This window comes from Diplotaxodon limnothrissa, linkage group LG1, assembly GCF_057381915.1.
Source record: "Diplotaxodon limnothrissa isolate DT_005_m linkage group LG1, D_limnothrissa_male_GT1.1, whole genome shotgun sequence".
Classification (NCBI taxonomy): domain Eukaryota; kingdom Metazoa; phylum Chordata; class Actinopteri; order Cichliformes; family Cichlidae; genus Diplotaxodon; species Diplotaxodon limnothrissa.
In genome coordinates this window covers 28,089,220-28,109,707 of record NC_140596.1, presented here as the reverse complement: position 1 = coordinate 28,109,707, position 20,488 = coordinate 28,089,220, and the positions used below count along the sequence as shown (strand labels likewise).

Sequence of the window (20,488 nt, the reverse complement as noted above, 5' to 3'; positions counted from 1 at the left end):
CAAGTTTGAACTGTCTCACTGTTTTTGATGCTATTTGATTTGAGGTGAAGTGGAAGAATTTGGAGGTAGCCCTTCATTATTATTCTTCCATCCACTTCGTGCAATTTACCACTGACAGCAAAACAGCCCCAGAGTATGACGCTACAACCACCATGCTTGACAGTCAGTCTAATTTTTTTAGTTTGAAAGCCTCACCTTCACTCCTCAGTACCTACATACCTCTTGCCACTGTGACCAAATAGCTTAGTCTTTAGCTCATCTGACTAAAAGGCGTTTTGCTTGCTTTAGATTTTTTGGAGCAGGGGCTTCTCTCTCTCTCTCAGCCCATGGCCATGTAAAACTAGCTTCGCTGTGGACAGTGATGCTGGTTTTCCAGCAGTTTTCAGTTAATAGAAGGCGTGAGCCTTGGTTTCTGAACATCCTAACCTATTTACTCTCATCTGAGGGCGAAAGTTTCTTTTTCCAGAACTTGCCAAAGTGGCGACACATCCAAATTACTGATGATCCTGGAATCTGCAGCTGTTTACAAATGGCCCAAGAGACCTCCCCAACTTGTGTAACTCTAGAATTCTCTTTCTTAGATCTTCACTGAGATCCTTGGATGTTCCCATTGTTCTAAGTGTTGATCAATCCAGTGAGTGCGGTCAAACAAATCCTTTTTATGTATTTTCTAAATGTAATGAATCTAACCAGTTGCCACCTCTAGCCCTCACATCAGTATCATTTCTATGGAAAACAGAAGTGTATAAAGTAAATAGTATTTTTATATAAAGGCTGAAGACTGCTGTGATGTTTTCATGGTTTCTCCTTTTTCAGCAATCAAGCATTTCATTGCTCCCAAAGGAGCCACAAACGCTGAGCCAAACCACACCATTACTGGAGTTGTGAAAAAGCTTTTCTGTTTGTTTCCTGTATTCTAGCCAGACAGGAGCCAGTTCTACAGAACAACTCGTATGATCTCACCCAGCACCGTTACTAGATACACTGCGATGCTAGATGCGTCAGCTGCCACGCTGATGGCGCCAAGGGGGTATTTCAAATTCCCTTATTCTTTGGTGGATGTGGACAGAGCAGATAATCATCTACATTCCTCAGCCCCTCCCTCTTCAAACCCTCAGACCCCCCCGCTACATCAACACAGTTCAATACACTCAGCAGTCTTAACCAGGATGTGCTTCCTTATGATGGGTTTCTCTGACCTTTGGGATCCAGGGCTAAATTAGTAGGGCGTACATTATTAACTTTGCCTCAAAAGTACATTGTTTCAGGGCTTTCTGCTGGCTTATTTTTTGTTATAGTTTTAATACATACAGTCATTATTCTACCAAAAATGATGAGAGAAGCAATTCTTAAAACATCTGGAGGAATTATTCAGAAAACTAAAACTAAATTCTATGGAACAATCGACCTACTGGATATTTTAATTATTTATAAAGAAGAGCTTTTAAAAGAAATAATTTTAAAAAAAAAAAAGTAGAATGAAAAAATACAGAGATTTGACTCATCTACATTTGAATCTTTTGTGAAACCTCATCTGTCACCAGCACATTGGATGTATTGGATTTATTAATCAAACATGGCCTAACTTCATAAAAACAAGTGTACAAACACATTTATGAAAACAAATGGTGCAGCTGACTGTTCAGATAGGAATCATTGGACTTTTCAAGTCACATCAGAAGTGGCTTGTAACTCAAAACCAGCATGAAACCTTAATCCTACCAGCAGAGGAAATAAGGAAGAGAAATTTGATGCTTTAAGAGCTTCCCTGCACCCTGATGGGATTTGGATTTAGAGCTGCTTTATAAATCTCCAGCAGGACTTGCAGCAGGATGACTACTAGAGGAAGGCACTGCTTTGAGCCTTTAAACATTTGTATGTGAATGCAAAATGAGTGTAATTAGATCAAAGTAAAAAAGGTAAAATGGGTGCTCTAAAAGTTAGAACCAACAAATCCACAACACACATCTACACGTGTGTGGTCTCTGATACCATTTCCTCCTTTTTACATGTGTGAAAACCTCTTGGTAATGGTTCAGCTTGGGCCCAGGTTTGTATGCCATCATTTTCCTATTATCCCTTCATAATAATAATAATAATAATAATAATATTAATAATAATAATAATAACGATGCTGAAAATATAGCAGTTTCCTTCTTTAGAACCCCCCCCCCCCCCAAAAAAGAGCATCATACCGTTTTTTTATGTGTTTATTAATTATTATTATTATTATTATTATTATTTATTCCTTTTCTGTAGCAGCTTGTTTCTTTTCTACACTGAAATCTCCTGCATCGTTTGCACAGGTGAAAAACTCAAACTTAGTCCTGAAAAGATTCTGATGACCTGCACACTGCTGTGGACTCGTTTTCTTTCACAATTAAGGCAATGCACTGTGGTAAATGTAGTCATTTTGCGGTACTGTACTTACTATTTATGTCAAACTAGGCTACCATGACTGTAAATTGACCAATGTTTTGCTGTGTGGATCTGAAGTTTATTTGTCCAATAAATAAAAGATTTCTTTACTCAAAATTTCAGATTTTTGTACAGATAGTTTGGTTTTGTTTGGTTGTTTTTTAGAATAAAATTATCGCCCTTAAAGGTAGGAGACGGGGGACGGGACTTTTAAAGCGCTTGGTCTTTAAATAAAGTCTTCAATACACAGTGAAGCCGCACTTTTACGAAGGGTCCATGAACTCATCAATCTTGTAAAGCCGTTAAATAAAAAAAAAGTATTTCTTCTTCTGACTCATAATTATGTGATATGAAGTACACGAAGCCTTCCAGAAAACATCAATAGCATGTTTTTGTGTGTTTTGAATTCAATATTTGCTCTGTGTTCTTGCCTCCGTCCCACATTGTGCGGTTTACAGGGAAACTGTGACCTCGTCTCGGGGCCGGTGGCGACTGCTTATATATCACTGCATCCTGACTTCTGTGACATGTACTAGCCTATGTTGGACGGGGTGTGTGTGTCGGGGGGAGGCGGGGGGGAGGGTACAAAGAGGAAGAGGGTGTGTGTGTGTGTACAACTCTGTGTGTGTGGTTTCAGGAGGTGGGGGTGAAGAATGCTTGGTATGTGCGGACGACGACAACATGAAAGGCGGCGAGGGTTGAGCCCAAACTGATTGTGCTTCCCAAAATCAAACCCAAACCCGCTTTGTGTCTGAATTTCGACCGAGCCTCAGACACCACACGTCCGTTTATCGCAATAAGCAAGCGTCCGCTGCGAGTTTTTAGGTGGCGGCAACGCAGTTTATTTGATGTCAAACACCCTGCAGAGGCGGAGATGGTTTAGTCTGTAGTAGGTGGGACTGCCGAGCGGTCTGCAGCAGGACGTCGTAGATCAATGAACCGGACCGGAGGGCTGGTCCATCGCCTGGTGTGCATCTGACTGTATAGATGTAACAGTGTACCTATGCGGGACCGAGGGTTCTTTTTTAAAGTGTCCAGCAGCCGTTCATGATGCGGATGTTATAAAGCGACTGGGTATTTGATAGGCTCCCGAACCCCGCTCGGATTTCGTCTCTATAGTGGCTCTCATCGGTGCGATTTTTTTTCCCTTTTTTCTGGGGGGGAGGAAGTAAAATCCATCTATAACCTCCAGGATGATCTTTGCAAACACGGGCAACCCGCCGAAGACAGCCAATCGTAAGCAGGTAGGCCAAAGACACACACATACACACATTGGGTTTTCCCCCTTTCTTCCTACTTTTTTTTTTTTAAATCACACTTTGAGGGGAGAAAATGGGGTGAATAATAGCACATGACATTGGAAAGCCATTTCAGGATTTACATGCGTTCACGCCACATTCTGGTAATAATTAAACCCCGTTTGGAAAACAGATCATCTGCTCTCAGCACTTGTCAAAAGGGGAAACCTAATAAGATGAAGATATTAAATAAAATAAAGATAAAATCCGAGCCGATCTGTAGCTGTACAACCGATACTTTAATTATTACGTCCGTATAACCTTGCTGGCCAACTCTGGTCAATGTGCATGACGGTTGTAGTCCATTTTATAGGTTAATGCATTCTGGTTGGATCCAGAGAGGGAGAGAGAGAGAGCTGGGATGAATGTCAGTGTGCTGGCTGAACTATGCAGCCTGCCTGCCTGCATTCTTCTTTTTGACCTCTCAGGTGAAGAGAAAAGGCTGGTCTGAATGAAGGCCGTGCCCCTGTGCTTTTCCATCTGAAGATGGAAGATGGAAGGAGAGAGGCGGCGGGTGTTTAACCTCTGCCGCTGACGGAAATGTGAACCCTGCTTCAGATAAGGTGGAGCGAGGGTTCAATTTTCTTGTAATATATATTCATCGGAAGGTACTGCACGTTACTTTGAGGACGGGGATGTGAATCCGATCTCCTATGAATCCCTTCAGGGGAAGAATGAGTCTTCAGTGTAGGTGTTTAATCAGCTATAAGAGGGCCCTGCGAGTAAAATATACCATAGCTGCCCTCTAATGGAGAAGCTTTGATGGGCTTTTTTTTTTTAGCTTTAAGTTAAGCTTTGTAATTGCACACCAACAAAAGTGTAAGGCCTCTACTTGAACACATAAGAGACCTAACAGATGTTCCTGTGGCAGGAATCAGGTCTTCACGTGTGAAAGAATAATACCTGCTATGAACATTTAGCCATAGTTGGCCTTGTTTGGCCCATGTGCACAGTTTTGGCTCCTAAAATGTGGATTGTATTTCGGTTATGGACAGATGGTGTTATTTTGCCACGCTTTGTCTTTGATCTGAACTGGAGAGGGTTGCGGTGGCTGGTGGGGGGATTTTAATGAATGAGTAAAGGGAAGGAAATGCTTTGCAGGGCAGTGGTGTGGTTTGGTGTGCAAGTAAGAAAAAAAATGGAAGTGTCTGTCTGATGTCAGACCCAAAGGCCCACCTATAAGAATGCAAAAGAATGCACAGGAAATTTGTCTTTTTACAGCTAAGGGGTTAAAGGGCAAACCTTTTGCTCAGTTTAAGAAAAGGTAGAGAATTCAAGGAGTTCCTCTGTGACCCTAAGTCAGATAAGCGAGTTAAGAACACGCATGGATCGATGGAAATATGGAAATGTACAAAATTATTATAAGAACATATTCAAGATGTAGGAAAGCTGCTTTTAGGCTCCTGTCCCTTTAAATAATTTAATTTGTTTGACTGCTTAATTTTAGGTACCTCTATGCACAACTGGGTAGTTAATTAGTAACATTTGTTAATATTTGTTGAGTTTTCTGTGATCGGCATCACTGCAAACTCACCAAATGTTTAGCATGCCTTATTCTTTAAAATGAATGTGAGTGGCATACAAGCAAATAACCTAAAAGCAGCTCAAAGTTGGCCAATTCTTGAGTCCTTCTTCTGCTACCACCGGACCTGTTGTGGTCTCAGGTGTGTCTCGCTGTAGAAAACCAACTGAAATGCAGCTCTTTAGCGAGCAGTGCTTATTGATGTTAGACGAGTACTGCATGGACTAGTGCAGACAGCGTTTTCCCTGTGTGTTTGTCACACTGATGAAATGTTCTTGTGATCACGCTTGACCTGAGTTTAAATTAGATTATCCAGCTCCCGTACATTTCCTAACAGTGTGTTTCCTGTGTGCAGTCCTACCCCATGACTCCGTCCAGTCCCAGCAGCAACAGCAGCAGCAGCACAGGCCTGGAGCAGCTCAGCAAAACTAACCTTTACATCCGTGGCCTGCCTCCTGCCACGACAGACCTGGACCTGATCAAACTCTGTCACCAGTGAGTTCGTGCTCATATGGCTGTGCAAACGAATGTTTTGTCACTTATTGTACTTTGCAAATGAAAGGGGTTGAATAGTAGCTCTAAAAAAGGACAGCAATTTTTTAAAAATACATTTTAATTGAAAGAATATATGACAAATTCAGGCTCAGATAATGGCCCAGAAAAGGCAAAATATAAGTAGTTTGCGCTAAAATAACTCACAAAATTGAAAATTATTTCTTAATTTTTTTATGTAAGGGATTTGTTATGGTACACGAGCAGCACTTCAGTGGTTCACCAGGTTGATAAGCCCCACACACTGGGAATCACTGATCCACAGGTTACTGAAGTCCTGCTATTGACCCATGAGTGTTTTCGCCATGATCGTCCTGCTGTTTAAATTTGCAGCATTAATTTGATCTTTTGTTCAGTGTAATCAGAAACTAGCAATTGTGACCATAAATGTATCAGGAACATGTAAACCGAGGTCCCAGTCCAGGGGTTTCTATCCAGCCCAAATTTATTTTGGAACCACAAGAGTCGTCCCCTGCTGGCTGTTAAAGACAATCCAAAGTAATTCCACCTTAGATTCACTTTTCACCACTAGAAGCTAGCTCCATTGTTCAAGAGCTGTCCTCTTTATTGGACATCAAAAGGGAAAAAAATTATATTCCCCAACCATTTCGTAAGTAGTTGCTTTCTTGTACTACAAGAAAAACCCTTTAGCAATTGCTTTGGTCACTAGCAGTAGCTTGTCTGCAAACACTCTTATTACCTACTAGCCAAGTAGTAAACCCTGAAAAAGTGCTGCACAAACTGGAAAAGAATAATGTTCGTCTAGCTAAGACATTTTAAAAGGCGCATTTTTCACAGTTCTACTGCCATTTTTAGAATAGTTGGCCAGTGTTGGTAGACAAGCTAGCTGGGTTCATGCAGACTACAGGCGACTGCAGCATTCTGCTAGCAACCAAAAACCATCACAACAAAGGTTTTGCCTATCGGTCAGGGAATCCATTTTTCCCAAGAAATGGATGGTTGTCAGATGGTCGCAGACTGGTCTTTAGGCCTGTGTATCTGGGGTTTTATTCACTTAACTTTAAATTGTCAGCATGATTGTCACGCGTCCAAAAATGGCAGATAAGTTGGTATCTCATGGCTGCAAAATCTCAATACTTTCTATGGTCAGGGTCAGCTTGTCTTAGGACAGAGGACAGAAAATAGAAAGCTACCATCTGTACCAGCACAGCATGAAATTGTTACATTTAAGGTTTTTAAATCTAATTAGTAAGAATTTAAGAGTGGACATGAGACATATTTTGTTCTTTTGGGCAGAATATATATTTACGGTATTTTCAATTCATCACATTGTAGTAAGCTAAGCAGATTAACAGATAGCGTTAGCCATCAAACACCACCTGTGTTGTGTGGACTCCTGCTTTGATATTACGGCTTTTACAATCTTCAGTTTTTGAAGCCAGAGGTGACCATATTTGGACAGGATGATTGGATTCTTGCTACTCAGTGCTTGGTGACAGGAATATTTCATTCACCATATATTCAGCACACTTCTTAAAACGTTGGATAGTAATTAGTTTAAGTAAAGCCTAGCAGTCTGCCTGTTATTGCATAATTTTAAGTGTGAATGCAATATAAAGAGGTGAGTTATGATTTCTTGTTATTATTTTGTGTATAACTGGTTTCCTACACAATAAGAAGAGACCTTTCCTGAATATGCTAAATAAATAGCATAAGTGGTTTAATAGTTACTGGAATTAAAGTAAAATATTACACTCTTAAAAATAAAAGCCTGTTTGCTGTTTGATGCCAAAAAATCAATGCAGACATGCAAAAACCATGCTGGTTTAACCGTAGTGTCCACATAAAAGGTGCCAACCACCATAAAGAAACATATAGAAAAGTCACAGCTCATCTTTGGTATGCAAAGCAGATTGCAAAACTCTCATTCAACTGGTGAGAATGCCTTGTACGTGCTGATAGTACAGATGCCAGTCTAAGTGGTTAATGTGGTGGGTTGCCATAATTAGTGCTGTTTTGTCCAATCTTTTTCCTTCTGATTCACAAGCAAATGGAAAAGGACGTCCACTCATGTAACCCGCAGCAGCAACAGCAGCTGTTTGTGTCATGTTTGCTTGTGTTTTGTTCGTGTTCCCAGTGGTGTTTGGCAGCACAAAGCAGAAATGAAAGTGCTTTTCATAGCAACAAGGTCTGAATGGTGATGTAAGCTAGGCATTCAGTGTGTATGGTGTGCGGGTAGAGAAGCTCACAGTTTGTGTCAGAGTTCAACTTGAGTGGAAAGTCAGAGATAAAGCAAAGCCTGAAACATGTAAACTGAAACCAGTTACACATTGTGTGGTTTAATCGTCCTGTGAACTGTTCTTTTCTTTAACCTCACTGTCAAGTTGAATGAAGGCTCTCCATGTAGAGATTTCTCTGGAAACAAATCCAGAGAAATCTGGATCTGGAAATCTTAAATAATACACAATGAGAACAGTCTCAGCTGTTGATTCATCGTTGTCTTTAACGGTAGTCTACATCTTTTGTGCACACAGGTATGGAAAGATTCAGTCTGCAAAGGCAATCCTGGACAAGACAACCAACAAGTGTAAAGGTCAGTGAGATCAATAAGTTCTAGCTGCCAAAATATACTAGCAGTTCAACTTTAAATTAAGTACAGAGAGCCACCTAACACGTGACCTGAAAGCCAACTGTGAATACGCCCGGTTTATAATTTTGTCACACAACGTGTGCTGTTGGTTTGCTTCACAGGTGAAAGTGTAGATTGATTGGTAAAATCTTCATTGCATTTTAACACTATGAAGACAGAAGTGTGATAAGTATCACAGAGGTTTCACCGAGTCTCCGCAAATAGATTTAACAGATTTTTACACTTTATGGAAATAAATGGAAAACAGTGCATAATGGCTGGCTGTATAATAAGAAAGCAGATGGTAAGATTCGATGCACTGTTTAAAAAAATATGGAAAAACTTTCTTCATTTTAAAATGCAGAACATACTGTACTGCATTTTTACAGATCTTTTTCACACTGTTGGAATGTTCTAGAAAATGGTGAAAAGGCATGCATAGAATGTGGGTGAGACATAGATACCGGTTTAAAGGAATAGTACAGCATTTTGATTTCAATACTACAGAAAGGTGGCTGAAAACCAAAGGTTTTGCCCAGATAAACAGGATACAATGCATTAATTATATCCTGCTCATTCTGAAGAGGTCCTGGTAGACGGTTATCTTTTTATCTTTCAACAAAGCCAAGTATAGTTTTTAGTGTTTATTCTTAGCCGAGCTTACCCGCTCAAGGATCTTAGTGTTATCGAGCTTCTGGTCTAACTCTGGGGAAGGAAATGAATAAGCAGACTTCCCAAAGCAATTCCTTTAAAAGATTTCCCACACATCTCAATTACAAGATTTCTTTTATGAGTCTTTCACGTATAAAATATGTTGTTATATTTACGAGAATAAGCAATTTTTATATATATATATATCTCAGTAAGTGATGTTATCACTTACTGACTGCTGATGTAAATACTATTCTGCAAACTCCAGGTTACGGCTTTGTGGACTTTGACAGCCCAGCGGCTGCTTTAAAAGCAGTCCATGCTCTGAAAACCAGCGGCATACAGGCCCAGATGGCCAAGGTGAGTTTGGTACATGCACATGTGCATGTCTGTGCATATTTGTTATGCTTGCGAACATCTCTTTGGGGTTGTGCTTTTTTTCTTCCTTTGTTTTTTAATGCGTGCACGCTTGTGTCCACTGTGTGTTGGGGAATGACATTAGACCGGTCACATGACCTCAGCTGACAAGCTGTTCTTCCCGTGACCCCATTTACTTTCACTGTAGAAACCAGATGTCACATCTCTCTCTGCCAAATAACCTGTCAGTGCAACACATTACCCACTCTCCTTTATACACTATACAGAATTTTACCAGGAACTTTACTGCTATTGGGTATTTGCAGTTGCTATTTATACATAGTGATATCTGCAGCAGTGCTCTGTTATAGCAGCACTTTAAGCGTTGAGGCATTCTCGAGCCTCTGTGGCCAATTGAAAGTAAAGCACACAAGGATATTTTTGCATAATATCTGTGATTTCTCTCATAGTGGGCTAATGTCTTCCAGTCCTTTCCCTTTCACATGCATGCTGCGTGTGATTGAATTCACGGGTTAGAATTCACTGGTGTGCGGTGGCTCACTGGAGACCTGCATGTAGCTGCTTTGTTTGGAGCAAACATGGCTGAACGCAGTTTGTGTGTTGCGGTAGCTAGGCTACGCCGCTCTCCTGCTGTTTCTAGGGAAGACTGTGGAGGCGCTGAGCTGCTGCACAGTGCGGATGAAGTGTGTAACACTGTGTGTGTGTGTGTGTGTGTCTGTGTGTGCAGGAGAGCTTGTTTAACCAAATGTTCCTCTAGCCATTAACCACACTTTAGCTGATCTGCGCCCAGGCAAGTTTCATGCAGAGAATTTATTTTTTTTGTGTCATGCATTCATTTGTCAGTAGAGAAATGGCACAACACAGCCTTTGTGAGTGTTGATTTCATTTTATCGTGACATGATGCTAAAGCATTCAGTGCATTTCTTCTTTTCTGTCTCCTTCAACACGAGCAGCAGCAGGAACAGGACCCCACAAATCTGTACATTTCCAACTTGCCTCTGTCTGTGGATGAGAAAGAGCTGGAGAACATGCTGCAGCCCTTTGGTCAGGTCGTCTCCACGCGGATCCTACGAGACTACAGCGGCAACAGCCGAGGTGTGGGCTTTGCCAGGTCTGTCACAAGAGACTCACAGAAAGAACATTCTTTTCTTTTTTTTTTCCTGTTTGATCGGTATTAAAGGAGGTGCAACATAAACCTTCAGCAAACCTATGATGATAAATTGTGTTATGAAGTAGCAGTGGCACTGTGCAGCTCCTGTCCTAGCACAGCAATCTGTAACCTGCCTTCCTTTATTAGACATAGAATTAACAGTGCATTAGTTACTGTTACCGTTTGCTTTTGAAATTGTGTAATACAATAGCTCACTTGAGGTACCATTGTATTGCAATGTAGAGCAAACAAGCCTGTGTTCTGCCCTCAGACTTATTAAATAGAGTCAGTTTTGGCTCATTGTCTGTGTAAGACATGCTTTTGCATAACACTGCTGTCAGTAACAGCAAACACGAAGCATACAGGCTGTGTTTGTGTTGTCTGTGTTCCTCCAGAATCTGGCGTTACAGTGCAAAACCCAAAGCAGTCATCGATAACTGGACATATAACCCTATACTGCCTCCTGTTTCACTTCACATATCTATGCCGGTTGTTGGCTATAAACCCTACAGAATGTAAATGGTCACAAAAATGAGAATCCGAGTTATTCCAGTCATGCCAGCATCACTGCGTTAAAGAAGATTGCACTTTAGATGATCTCTGTGTCACTTGATGATGAGTCTTTGTTGTTGTTTCATCCTCTCCTCCATCAGGATGGACACAACAGAGCAGTGCAATGCAGTCATCTCCCACTTCAATGGGAAGTTTATCAAGATGGCTTCTGGAGCTCTGGGTAGGGAAGAGTTTCCCCTTTCTGGATACTTTCCCACAGATGAAAACCGCAGAGGCGGTGATTAATAATTGTTGAGTGATTGTTAACATGTCAGGGTTTTTGTTTTTGTTTTTTTTCCACATCCCTCCTCCCCAGCACCCTCTCAGCCCTTGCTGTGTAAGTTTGCTGACAGTCAAAGGAAGAAACATGCTCATGGCGGATTTGTTCCCAACGGACAGACAGCGGATCTCAGATTAGTACGTAATGTCATCTATCTTGCATGTATGCCACCTCGTTTTTATTACTGAGAATCAATCTTCTTCTAACAAGTCTATCAAGAATATTGTATGGGTCTGTTGAGCCATACCGTTGAAATGAAAAGGTAATTTCACCAATTATGGTTTCATGGTGTTTTACTGTTACGCTAAAGTAGTAAGAACTAATAATTCAGTTATGTAATTCTACCTTTTTGATGGTTTTGTCATTTAGGGGGCAATGACTCTCACTTATGACCCCTCCTCAGCAGCTATACAGAACGGGTAAGTTGCACTCTGGTTATAACAGTTCATGCCCTCATTTTACACTTTACTAGCCTCATAATTCCCAAGCTTTGTTGTAAAATACTGTCTTGTTTCCTAGGTACTATGCTTCTCCTTATCCAGTCACCAACAGGATAATGACTGTGCAGCCCACAATGGCTCCCTACATGTCTCCAGTCTCTGCTTACCAGGTACTGCACAATATCCCTTTAATGGGCCAAGAAAACCCTTTCTAAGAGCTGAACCGCTTTCTCGATACTTGTCCGCTCCTCTGTATTCCACATTTGAGGTTACAGTGTGTGGGCTGGTGGATCCTTTTGCTTGTATATGCAACTTACACTGGCAGCCTAGTCACTGTGTACCCCACCTCTTGCTCAATGCTTGCCGGGATAGGCTCCACCCCTCCAACCCCCACATCCTAAATCAGTTAAGATAGATGGATGAATGTAATTTTCCTGGGCTGCCTCAGACGTTGGAAGCTCCATGTGGTTTTGCATTTTTTTTAATGTGTGAACAGAGCTCGTGTTATCTGACAGTAAGCTTAGGAGTTCGCTGGAACAAACTCATCATTTGAGCAGGCACAGTCATCATCTCTGAGTCAAGGTTTCTCTGAATTCTCACGTCTTCCTTCCTGTTGCCAAAGAGTTTTAATGAATGACATTCTGTGTGGAAAATACCTCAAACCACTGAAAAGGTCTGTCACTTGCACAGGAGGGATAAATTTAAGTTTTGATTTGAGTTTATTTTTTTTCACCAGCCGTCTGCCAGATGGTCGCAGATAAATTCACTTCAGAGTTTTAAGAGCTGTGTAGTAGATACTCGGATCACGTGAGGAGTTAATCACGAACTCCAATAGATTCTTAACCTGTTTCCAAGAAAGCAATGCCTTTACATTTGCAACACTATGATCTTCTACTGCCAGAGCTTTCCTGTATATTGCCCATACCAAATTTAAATGATAACTGTTTAACATCTAACAGGCTTACATTTACAGTTAAACGAGGAAGGCAGCTGATTACAACAACAAATCAGCTTAAGCTTATAAAAAACTGTAAAAAAGGGTTTTCGGGAAAAGACCAGTTGAGCAGAAGTAGGGTGGACCTCACCCAGGCTGTTAGTAAGGCATATGAACTCCTTAATGGAGATGATTAGGCTCAGTACTGAAGGCAGAACTGGAGTTATGAAGCCACTGGTGTGCTTAGTGCCACGCAAGAGAAGCAACCAGGCTTTTACTTAAAAAGATGATGGCTTTGGATATTACTGGGGCTCTTATGTCTGAGCAGGAGTGTGCTGTCTTTATGATGATAGATGGCGTTTATGCTGATTCGCCTGTGGCTTGTGATTCAGACTGTTAGAATCATTCAATTTCTATCCTAGTATGCATCCTAGTTTCTTTGTCATATATATTAATTCTTAAATGGCCAAAGGTTCAAATGATCCATTACTTTTGAACTGTAAATTGTGCAGAGCTACTCTTATACAGTCCACAAATAAAACTACTGAGGTGGAGATGAGATAAATTGTTTTGCATTTGTAAATGGGCGACACGTTTTGCTGCTTTCATCCTCTTTCTTTGCATCTGTCTCTCATTCTGCCTCTCTCGTCATTAGGTGCAGAGTCATTCTTGGGTGGCACATCAACCATACATCATGCAACACCCGGTAAGGCAGCTGCAGCCACGGCTTTATAAACTGCGTCGTGTTCTGTGCACAGGAAATGGGTGTGTGGTGCCACTGCAGCTAAACTTCTGAGCTCATAGCCGCTCACAGTGTCACTTTATTCCCCCTGTTCTGCTGATGCAGACAAGTCCAGCTACAAAACTTCCCCAAACACATGAGAAGGCCAGAGGCTGAGACAAGTTCTGGGAAATAGCCGCTGCATGCTTTAAGTGTGTGTTGGACTGCGTATGAAAGAGAAATGGAACAACTAAAGAGGCTTCCAGCCACTGCCCTCCCCCCCCCCTTCTCCCGCTTTCTGGATCCAGCAGGAAATGCCTGAAGCAGAGACAGTCTTGTGACTCTTTGACTCTTCCAACAGATGGTTTCCAGTGGAACAAGTGTCTCTGCTGATCTGCCCCCTCCCCCATTTTTTTTTTTTTTTTGTTAGGAAATGGTCCGTTCCCTGAGGGCATCATGTTTAAAGCAATACTCCATCTGAAAACTGGCTAGAGCTGGCAACACCACACCTTCTGCATAATTTACTAGCATAGAAGACAATGTTCTGAATGTGCAGCGTTTTCTTTCGACCTGAAACTACTACACCGTCACAGTTAGTGTTACGGATGTGTTTCGAAAGCCTGTCCTTTTCCCCAGCTCGCTGGCCTGTGCTGACCCGTATATATGTCAGAGAGTAACACTTGTTATTTTTGTACCAATCACTGCCTTTCCTGTGTGGTGTTGCTGTTTTTATCTAAATGACTTGACTCATGTGACGTGTGCCACAAAACTGAGCCACTTTGTGTTTTCAGGCCTCTGTGATGTCGCCCTCTGTGGATCCCTCCATGTCACTGCACCCAACAGCCATGATGACTCAGCAGATGGGCCAGCTGTCATTGGGAAACACTGGAGCGGTGAGTGGAATTCTGGGATATCTTCCATCTCTCATGCACACACACACACAGCACTAATCAAATGAAATCTGTGATACCATTAAACAGCACACTAGAGGCAATTATGATTATGATTGCAACACTGTGCACAGATATCTGTGAATTGGCAAGATGAAATCTTTATTTTTGGTTATTACCAGCTGTAGTATAGCTGGCAATTGCACCTTGTGAGTGTGTGTGGTGTGTGTGTGTCATTATTGCAAATAAGGTCATGTTAATTTTTTTAAAAAGGGCCTTTGGCACACTTTTATTATTGAGCCTGAGCCAGAAGACACTTTTTTTTTTTTTTTTTTTTTTTGCACTTTAAGGAAGTTAAATTCATTCATACGTGACAGATGTTTTTGGTTCTTATAACTGCATCTGCATGTCCCCAGATGCAGTTATAAGAACATAACACGAGCTTCTAACTGCTACAGTTACAGGAGGTTTTTTGTCAACCAAACTTTGACATTCTCCTGTGGATCAACGTTGTCATCCTGAAAATGCTGTGCACATAAAGTTGAGTTGCCTAACTGTCTTTCATGCATCTCCATAGGTAATATACTATTAAATTATTTCCATTTTTTTCTTATCTTTCAGTATATTCCAGCAAACCCAGGTGTCCAGGGAGCTTACATGCCTCAGTATCCCGCCATGCAGGCAGCACCGGTAGGTTTATTCTATCTTTATCATATTCAACTTTTCATTTAAAATGTTCAGCTTCTGCCTTAACGGTGTCGTACGTCTTAAAACAATAAACCGCTTAAACAAAATTGCAACAGCCAGTCCAGTGGTCTGTCCTTCAAAAGGGCCTGGATTGTTTTTGAGGTGCTTGTCCTCTAAAGCTATCAATTATCTCAATGCACACACAGCGAGGATGGCTATTATCAGATTCTAAATGAGAGATGCTGATGTTTTGCTTTTCAGGAAAATGGCACGCCGCAGCAAGTGGATTCCTCCAACAACTCGTCCCCTTACAGTCAACTCAGCAAGTAGATGCAGGTATGCTTTGGTTTCCCAACGTAAATCTCAACAACATGAGTGTTTACTTCAGCAGCTTCACTGACACGTAACAGTCAAGTGGACATCCTAATAAAGCCCCGGGACGAATTTCTGTAATGATACAAAACTTTTGAGGAGAAACCTTTGTGCGAATGCAAAGTACTGTAAATGTTTATATATGCTGCTCTGTTACAGTTGTCTCTTTTATTAAGTTAAGAGTTGGGCCTCACTCGGCTGCCTGAGTGCACACATAAAACCTGAGCAAAGGCATGTTGAGTCAAGCCCTACTGACTTATTTGCCACAAGATCAAAAACATACTGAAAATGTAGATTACAGACTCGTGGGAATGTATATGTCTGAGTTCAAATCGTTAATTTAGTCGGTTGTGATTGTTATGTCTGCTATGCTCCATTTAACCTTTGACTGTTGTGTTTGTGCGACCCTATGGTTTAGCTAGCAATGGGCCACCCTGAACGACGAGACTTCTGTAGTGATTAATTGCACCCGGATGTTCAGGATTGTTGTTCAAATCTCAAGTGTGTTTATAGATATACACCGGCCACTTCATTAGTTATACCTTGCCTGTACCAGGTTGGACCCCCTTGTGTCTTCAGAGCTGCCTTGAGTCTTTGTGGCACAGATTCAACAGGTTGCTGGAAACATCCCTCTGAGTTTTTGGTTCCATATTAACATGATAGCATCACAGCCAGTTTCTTCACTTTTGTCATATTCACATGGAAATAAGTTGACTGCGGATTGCATTTGAGTACAGTCAATTTATTTATGTTATTGGCCAATTACCGTATTTTTCGGACCATAAGGCGCACTGTTGATGAACGGGTCTGTTTTCATTAATAAGGCACACTGGATTATAAAGCGCATTAAGCGAAACAAAATCAGATAAGTCAAACTTTACTCAAATCATTCTTCTTGCTTCCTCCACTTCCGTACCACTGATTCATTAATGTTGAATTCACTCACAGCTGCTCTATTCTCATGTTGTTGCAGTATATTAATGACTAACCTCTTATTGTGGATGGATTATCTCAGTTGTTCTCCTGACTGAAGTTTGGTCCATTTACAGCAACCTGCAATGCGATTGCATTTGTCCCTAACCATCGGGAACCCTCACGTTAACTTTTATAGAGTGGAAAAAGTTAGCATTCATCCTCCAGCTTCACTGTGCTAATGTTATGCTAACACAGCTGTGTTGCTATCGATCACGTAGCACATCATTGTATACCAGCTAGCCCAACTTCAGTAACCCTGCAAAAGTCACTGCTGTGTAGTTTTCTGTCTTCATTTATGTTGGAAGTGATAGCAGAGCTGTACGTTTTAATTCTTTCAGCAATCTCTCAGTCAGAACATGCTATATCATGTTTAGGTAGAAACTAGCGAGCTAACTTCCTGCTAATTTCTAACTCCATTAAATTTAATAAATTCTGGTTTTATGGATGCCTGGATGTTAAACTTAATTGTTACACCTGGTAAAGCAGAAACGCTGATCATGTTATTAAAGATGATAGAATTTAGAGGGTTTTTAACTCGAAGCGAACGGAGTTTTGGACCCAGATTACTCCGCAAGGCTCCTGACTACGGGAGCCGTAATGCTCTGACAATCCGGTGCAGCTTCGTAGCTTACCAAGGTCGTACTAAAACATTTTTTGACAGATTTTTGAGCACCGTGTACCACATAAAATTGGTTCGAGGTCAGTAAGCACAACCAGAATTCATACATAAGGCGCACCGGATTATAAGGTGCACTGTCGATTTTTGCGAAAATTAAAGGATTTTAAGTGTGCCTTATAGTGCGGAAAATACGGTAGATATTTGCGTTAAGGAGCAGCTGACCTGTAGCAGTTGAGTGTATTTTTGTGGCCCCTGTTTAGTAAAAAAATCAAGTTTTATATCCCTGTTTCTGCTTTCTTTGTCTTTCAGGCCACATTCCTGTTTTGTGAGCCAGTTGGCAGGTGGGAAGTTGCTGATGACATCACAGGAATAACAGTCTCTGTCTGCTGATTGGACCAGAAACATGAACTTTTATTTTTTTTTTTGCACAGCCCCAACATTTGTAGTTGAAAATGAGGACAGTGTAAACAGACTCAAGCAGCCAGCGAGTCAAAGTGGGGGAAAAGGAGAAAAAAAAAAAAAAAAGAAAAACCAAGATTTATTTTGATAAAAAAAAAAAATACAAAATGCTGTTCTTGTTTTCCTCTTTTTCAAGGATTCTCAAACACTTGCCAGATGACCCCCGTACCTCCCTCCATCCCCACCTGTGCCCATTCACCCTCACCTTCCCCATTCAAGTACGATGTGGTAATAAATGCATGAGATGGAGATATCACTCCCTCCCTCCTTATCCCATCAAGGTTTCTATGATTTGATAGTTCCTTTATTTGTGGTATATGGACAAAACCCTTGCAGACCTCGTTTGCACAGAATTTTGAAGTTTTAAAATAACTTCACTTTGGTTTTCGACTTTGCCACAGCTCAGAAAACTGCACTCGACAGTTGATACGAGTGACCATTTCATTAGGAATTTACTATTGGAAAAGGTGCCTTCCTTACGTGATATCGAACATTCTCCAACCTTGTTTCATCAAAACTTGATCAGGTGTCACATTTCTTATCGGACTGAGCAAAACGGTGTGTGTGGAATCACGAGGCTTTCCATTGAGCGTTGCGCTATCTAGTCGTCTGGTAGCAATAAAGAAAACGAGAGTCCCGCGGCAATACTGAGAAATGAGAACGGTGACAAACTCAGAGCAAGGGAAATCCTTATATTCTTCTTTCCTTTTTTACAAAAATAAATAAATAAATAAACAAAACGACAACAAATTCATGACATGATTTGAAACGAGAGCTGTACTTTTATGAAATTGCATGTATCTCACCCAGGCGGCATCGTTTTTGGGAGGGTTTTTGTTTCTCTTGTGGTCACTTTGACCCGTAATCTACCTCATGGTTCTGCTAGCGTCCGCTGGGGTGGTGGGGTTTGCAGGTAAAGCCCCTTTTCACCAGGGTGGACAAAAGGGGAACAGAAGCCACGCTCAGGAGCTGGCTAAACAGGACTTCTAACATTTTTCTCCCACATGCAGCATTACACTTTCTGATCTTCAAAAAGGCAACATTGTGCTTTATTTTTTATTTTCCATCCGTATTTGTCATTGCTTCTGTTCCGGGTTTTCTTTTTCTAGACATTACGAGTGCTTTTCAGGTGCGATGCTCCCCCTTTTCGAAAGCAAGACAAATGCCGGCTTCTCTGTAAAGTAGATGGCTTAGTGTGTGCTTGAAACATATGAAATGCAGGCAACAGGAATTTGCTGCATTCTTCTGCCTCTGACTTCTATTTTCCCTCTTCAAAATTAATATTACGATTTTGGTTACTCTCCATTTAACAATGTAGATCTCAAACTATTTGGGTGAGTGGGGAAAAACCCCAAATCTTGCCTTGCCTTGTGCAAAACAAAATATATGCAACAATCATGGATGGAATACTTAAAAAATAAAATAAAAACTGCGGTATTTCATTAATATTAGATGGATGGTGAAATCACACGGCTGATGTGTTTCTTAAGAATGCGATGTGTAAATTATATACGTTCAGGGCCAAAAGTGAACAGTTTTATTGTGTTCTTAGCTTTTCTTCTTGACATTTACGATGTATTACCTCTACACCACTCTGAGACAAGAGAAATGGTAAAAGATGTATGGTCACCGTCCATCTGCCCACAATCAATAGTAAGCATTAAATGCTCAACGTAGAAAAATACAGCCAGGCCTTACCTGAGTGTACTTTCCCTTACTGAACATTTGTTGCTGGAAAAAAAAATGGAAAAATGGAAAAAAAAGAGAGAAAAAAAATCATTGCTTTCACCTACCACCTTCTGCTGATACTCAAGTTTCCCCTTGCTCTTTCCTTGGAACAAAACCAGTGCTGAATAAAATGCTCTTTTCTTTTTCAGACGTGACTCCGATCTCTTTAATTTAATTGACTGACAGACTATATGCATTAGTTCATGTCTCTGTACTGTACTGTACTTTGGGGCTAGCTAACTGGACTTTTTAGGTATGTTACACTCACAAGGATTCCTTAATTGCCACATTTGAGTTACTGACGAGCACTGTGCTTGATAAGTAAATAGATTATCATAATAAATATAAATTGGTACAATATAATGCCTTGGGACCAGAATCAGCCTGGGAAAAACTTGGATGGCTTTGGGGAAAAAAAAGTTGGCGGGCATAAATTCTGGAGTTTTATCTGTATTTTTATAGGTTTTATAGCTTTTCTTGCTGATAAATAGCTTCCCCGCAGCCATCATACCACACAGCTAAATGTAGTTAAGTAATAGATAAAGAATTAAATGACAGAAAAGTACTTGTTCTTCATTTTATACTATAGAAATTTAGCTTAAAGAAAAAAAGGAAATACTTTATCAATCAGCAAAAACTTTTCCGTTTTATAAAAGTGAGCTACCAGAACCATTTCCTCTAGTTTTACACATTTATCATGTAGAAAAACTGAGACGTGCTGTTGAGATTGCACTTCTTACTACATAAAGATATCTCAGATTAAATGTGTAGTTAAATGTCTTTAACTACGTTGTATGTGGCTCTTGATGTAAAATGAGTTTGACATCCCTGGTGTAAACTGGACTCAAACCCTTGAGTGGAGGCCGTACCAATTATCTGCCAGCAGAGGGTGCTGAGAGCCAAAGCTGCCCAGCATATTTGAATCCAGAGATCATTTCTGAAGGACTGTAAGTCTGCTCTTATCTATGCAACTTATACTGGATCAAATTAGCAACAAGTGCGACATGTGTGCTCGCACCCCAGCCCTTTCCTGCACTATTTCGGGCACACAGGCTTTGTAGTCTCACTCATGTGCCGGATCTCCCTTCTTAAGCTCTGACATAGCACAGCTGATCCCAGGGACATAAAGGCACCATGCGCGCATCTCTTACTAGTTGAAGGGATCAAAAGCACTCGGGGTGCAAGATTAGCCATCATCCCCACACCTCTCCGACCCCCACACCAGGAATATATATACATATATACATACATACATGTAGTTCATGCACACTC

At 41.0% G+C, this 20,488-nt stretch overlaps 1 protein-coding gene across 1 annotated transcript; it reads left to right on the top strand.

Annotated features, from left to right (window-relative positions):
* Window positions 1-3,200: 3,200 nt before the first annotated feature.
* Window positions 3,201-19,331, top strand: rbms1a (RNA binding motif, single stranded interacting protein 1a). Its single transcript, XM_085356444.1, has 14 exons — window positions 3,201-3,662; window positions 5,594-5,733; window positions 8,286-8,344; window positions 9,300-9,391; window positions 10,363-10,520; window positions 11,213-11,292; window positions 11,428-11,528; window positions 11,761-11,810; window positions 11,911-12,001; window positions 13,421-13,471; window positions 14,278-14,379; window positions 14,998-15,066; window positions 15,325-15,399; window positions 17,339-19,331. Exons 1-13 carry the CDS (start codon window positions 3,612-3,614, stop codon window positions 15,391-15,393), a joined length of 1,113 nt encoding a protein of 370 aa, XP_085212570.1. The 5' UTR covers window positions 3,201-3,611; the 3' UTR covers window positions 15,394-15,399; window positions 17,339-19,331.
* The last annotated feature ends 1,157 nt before the right edge of the window (window positions 19,332-20,488 follow it).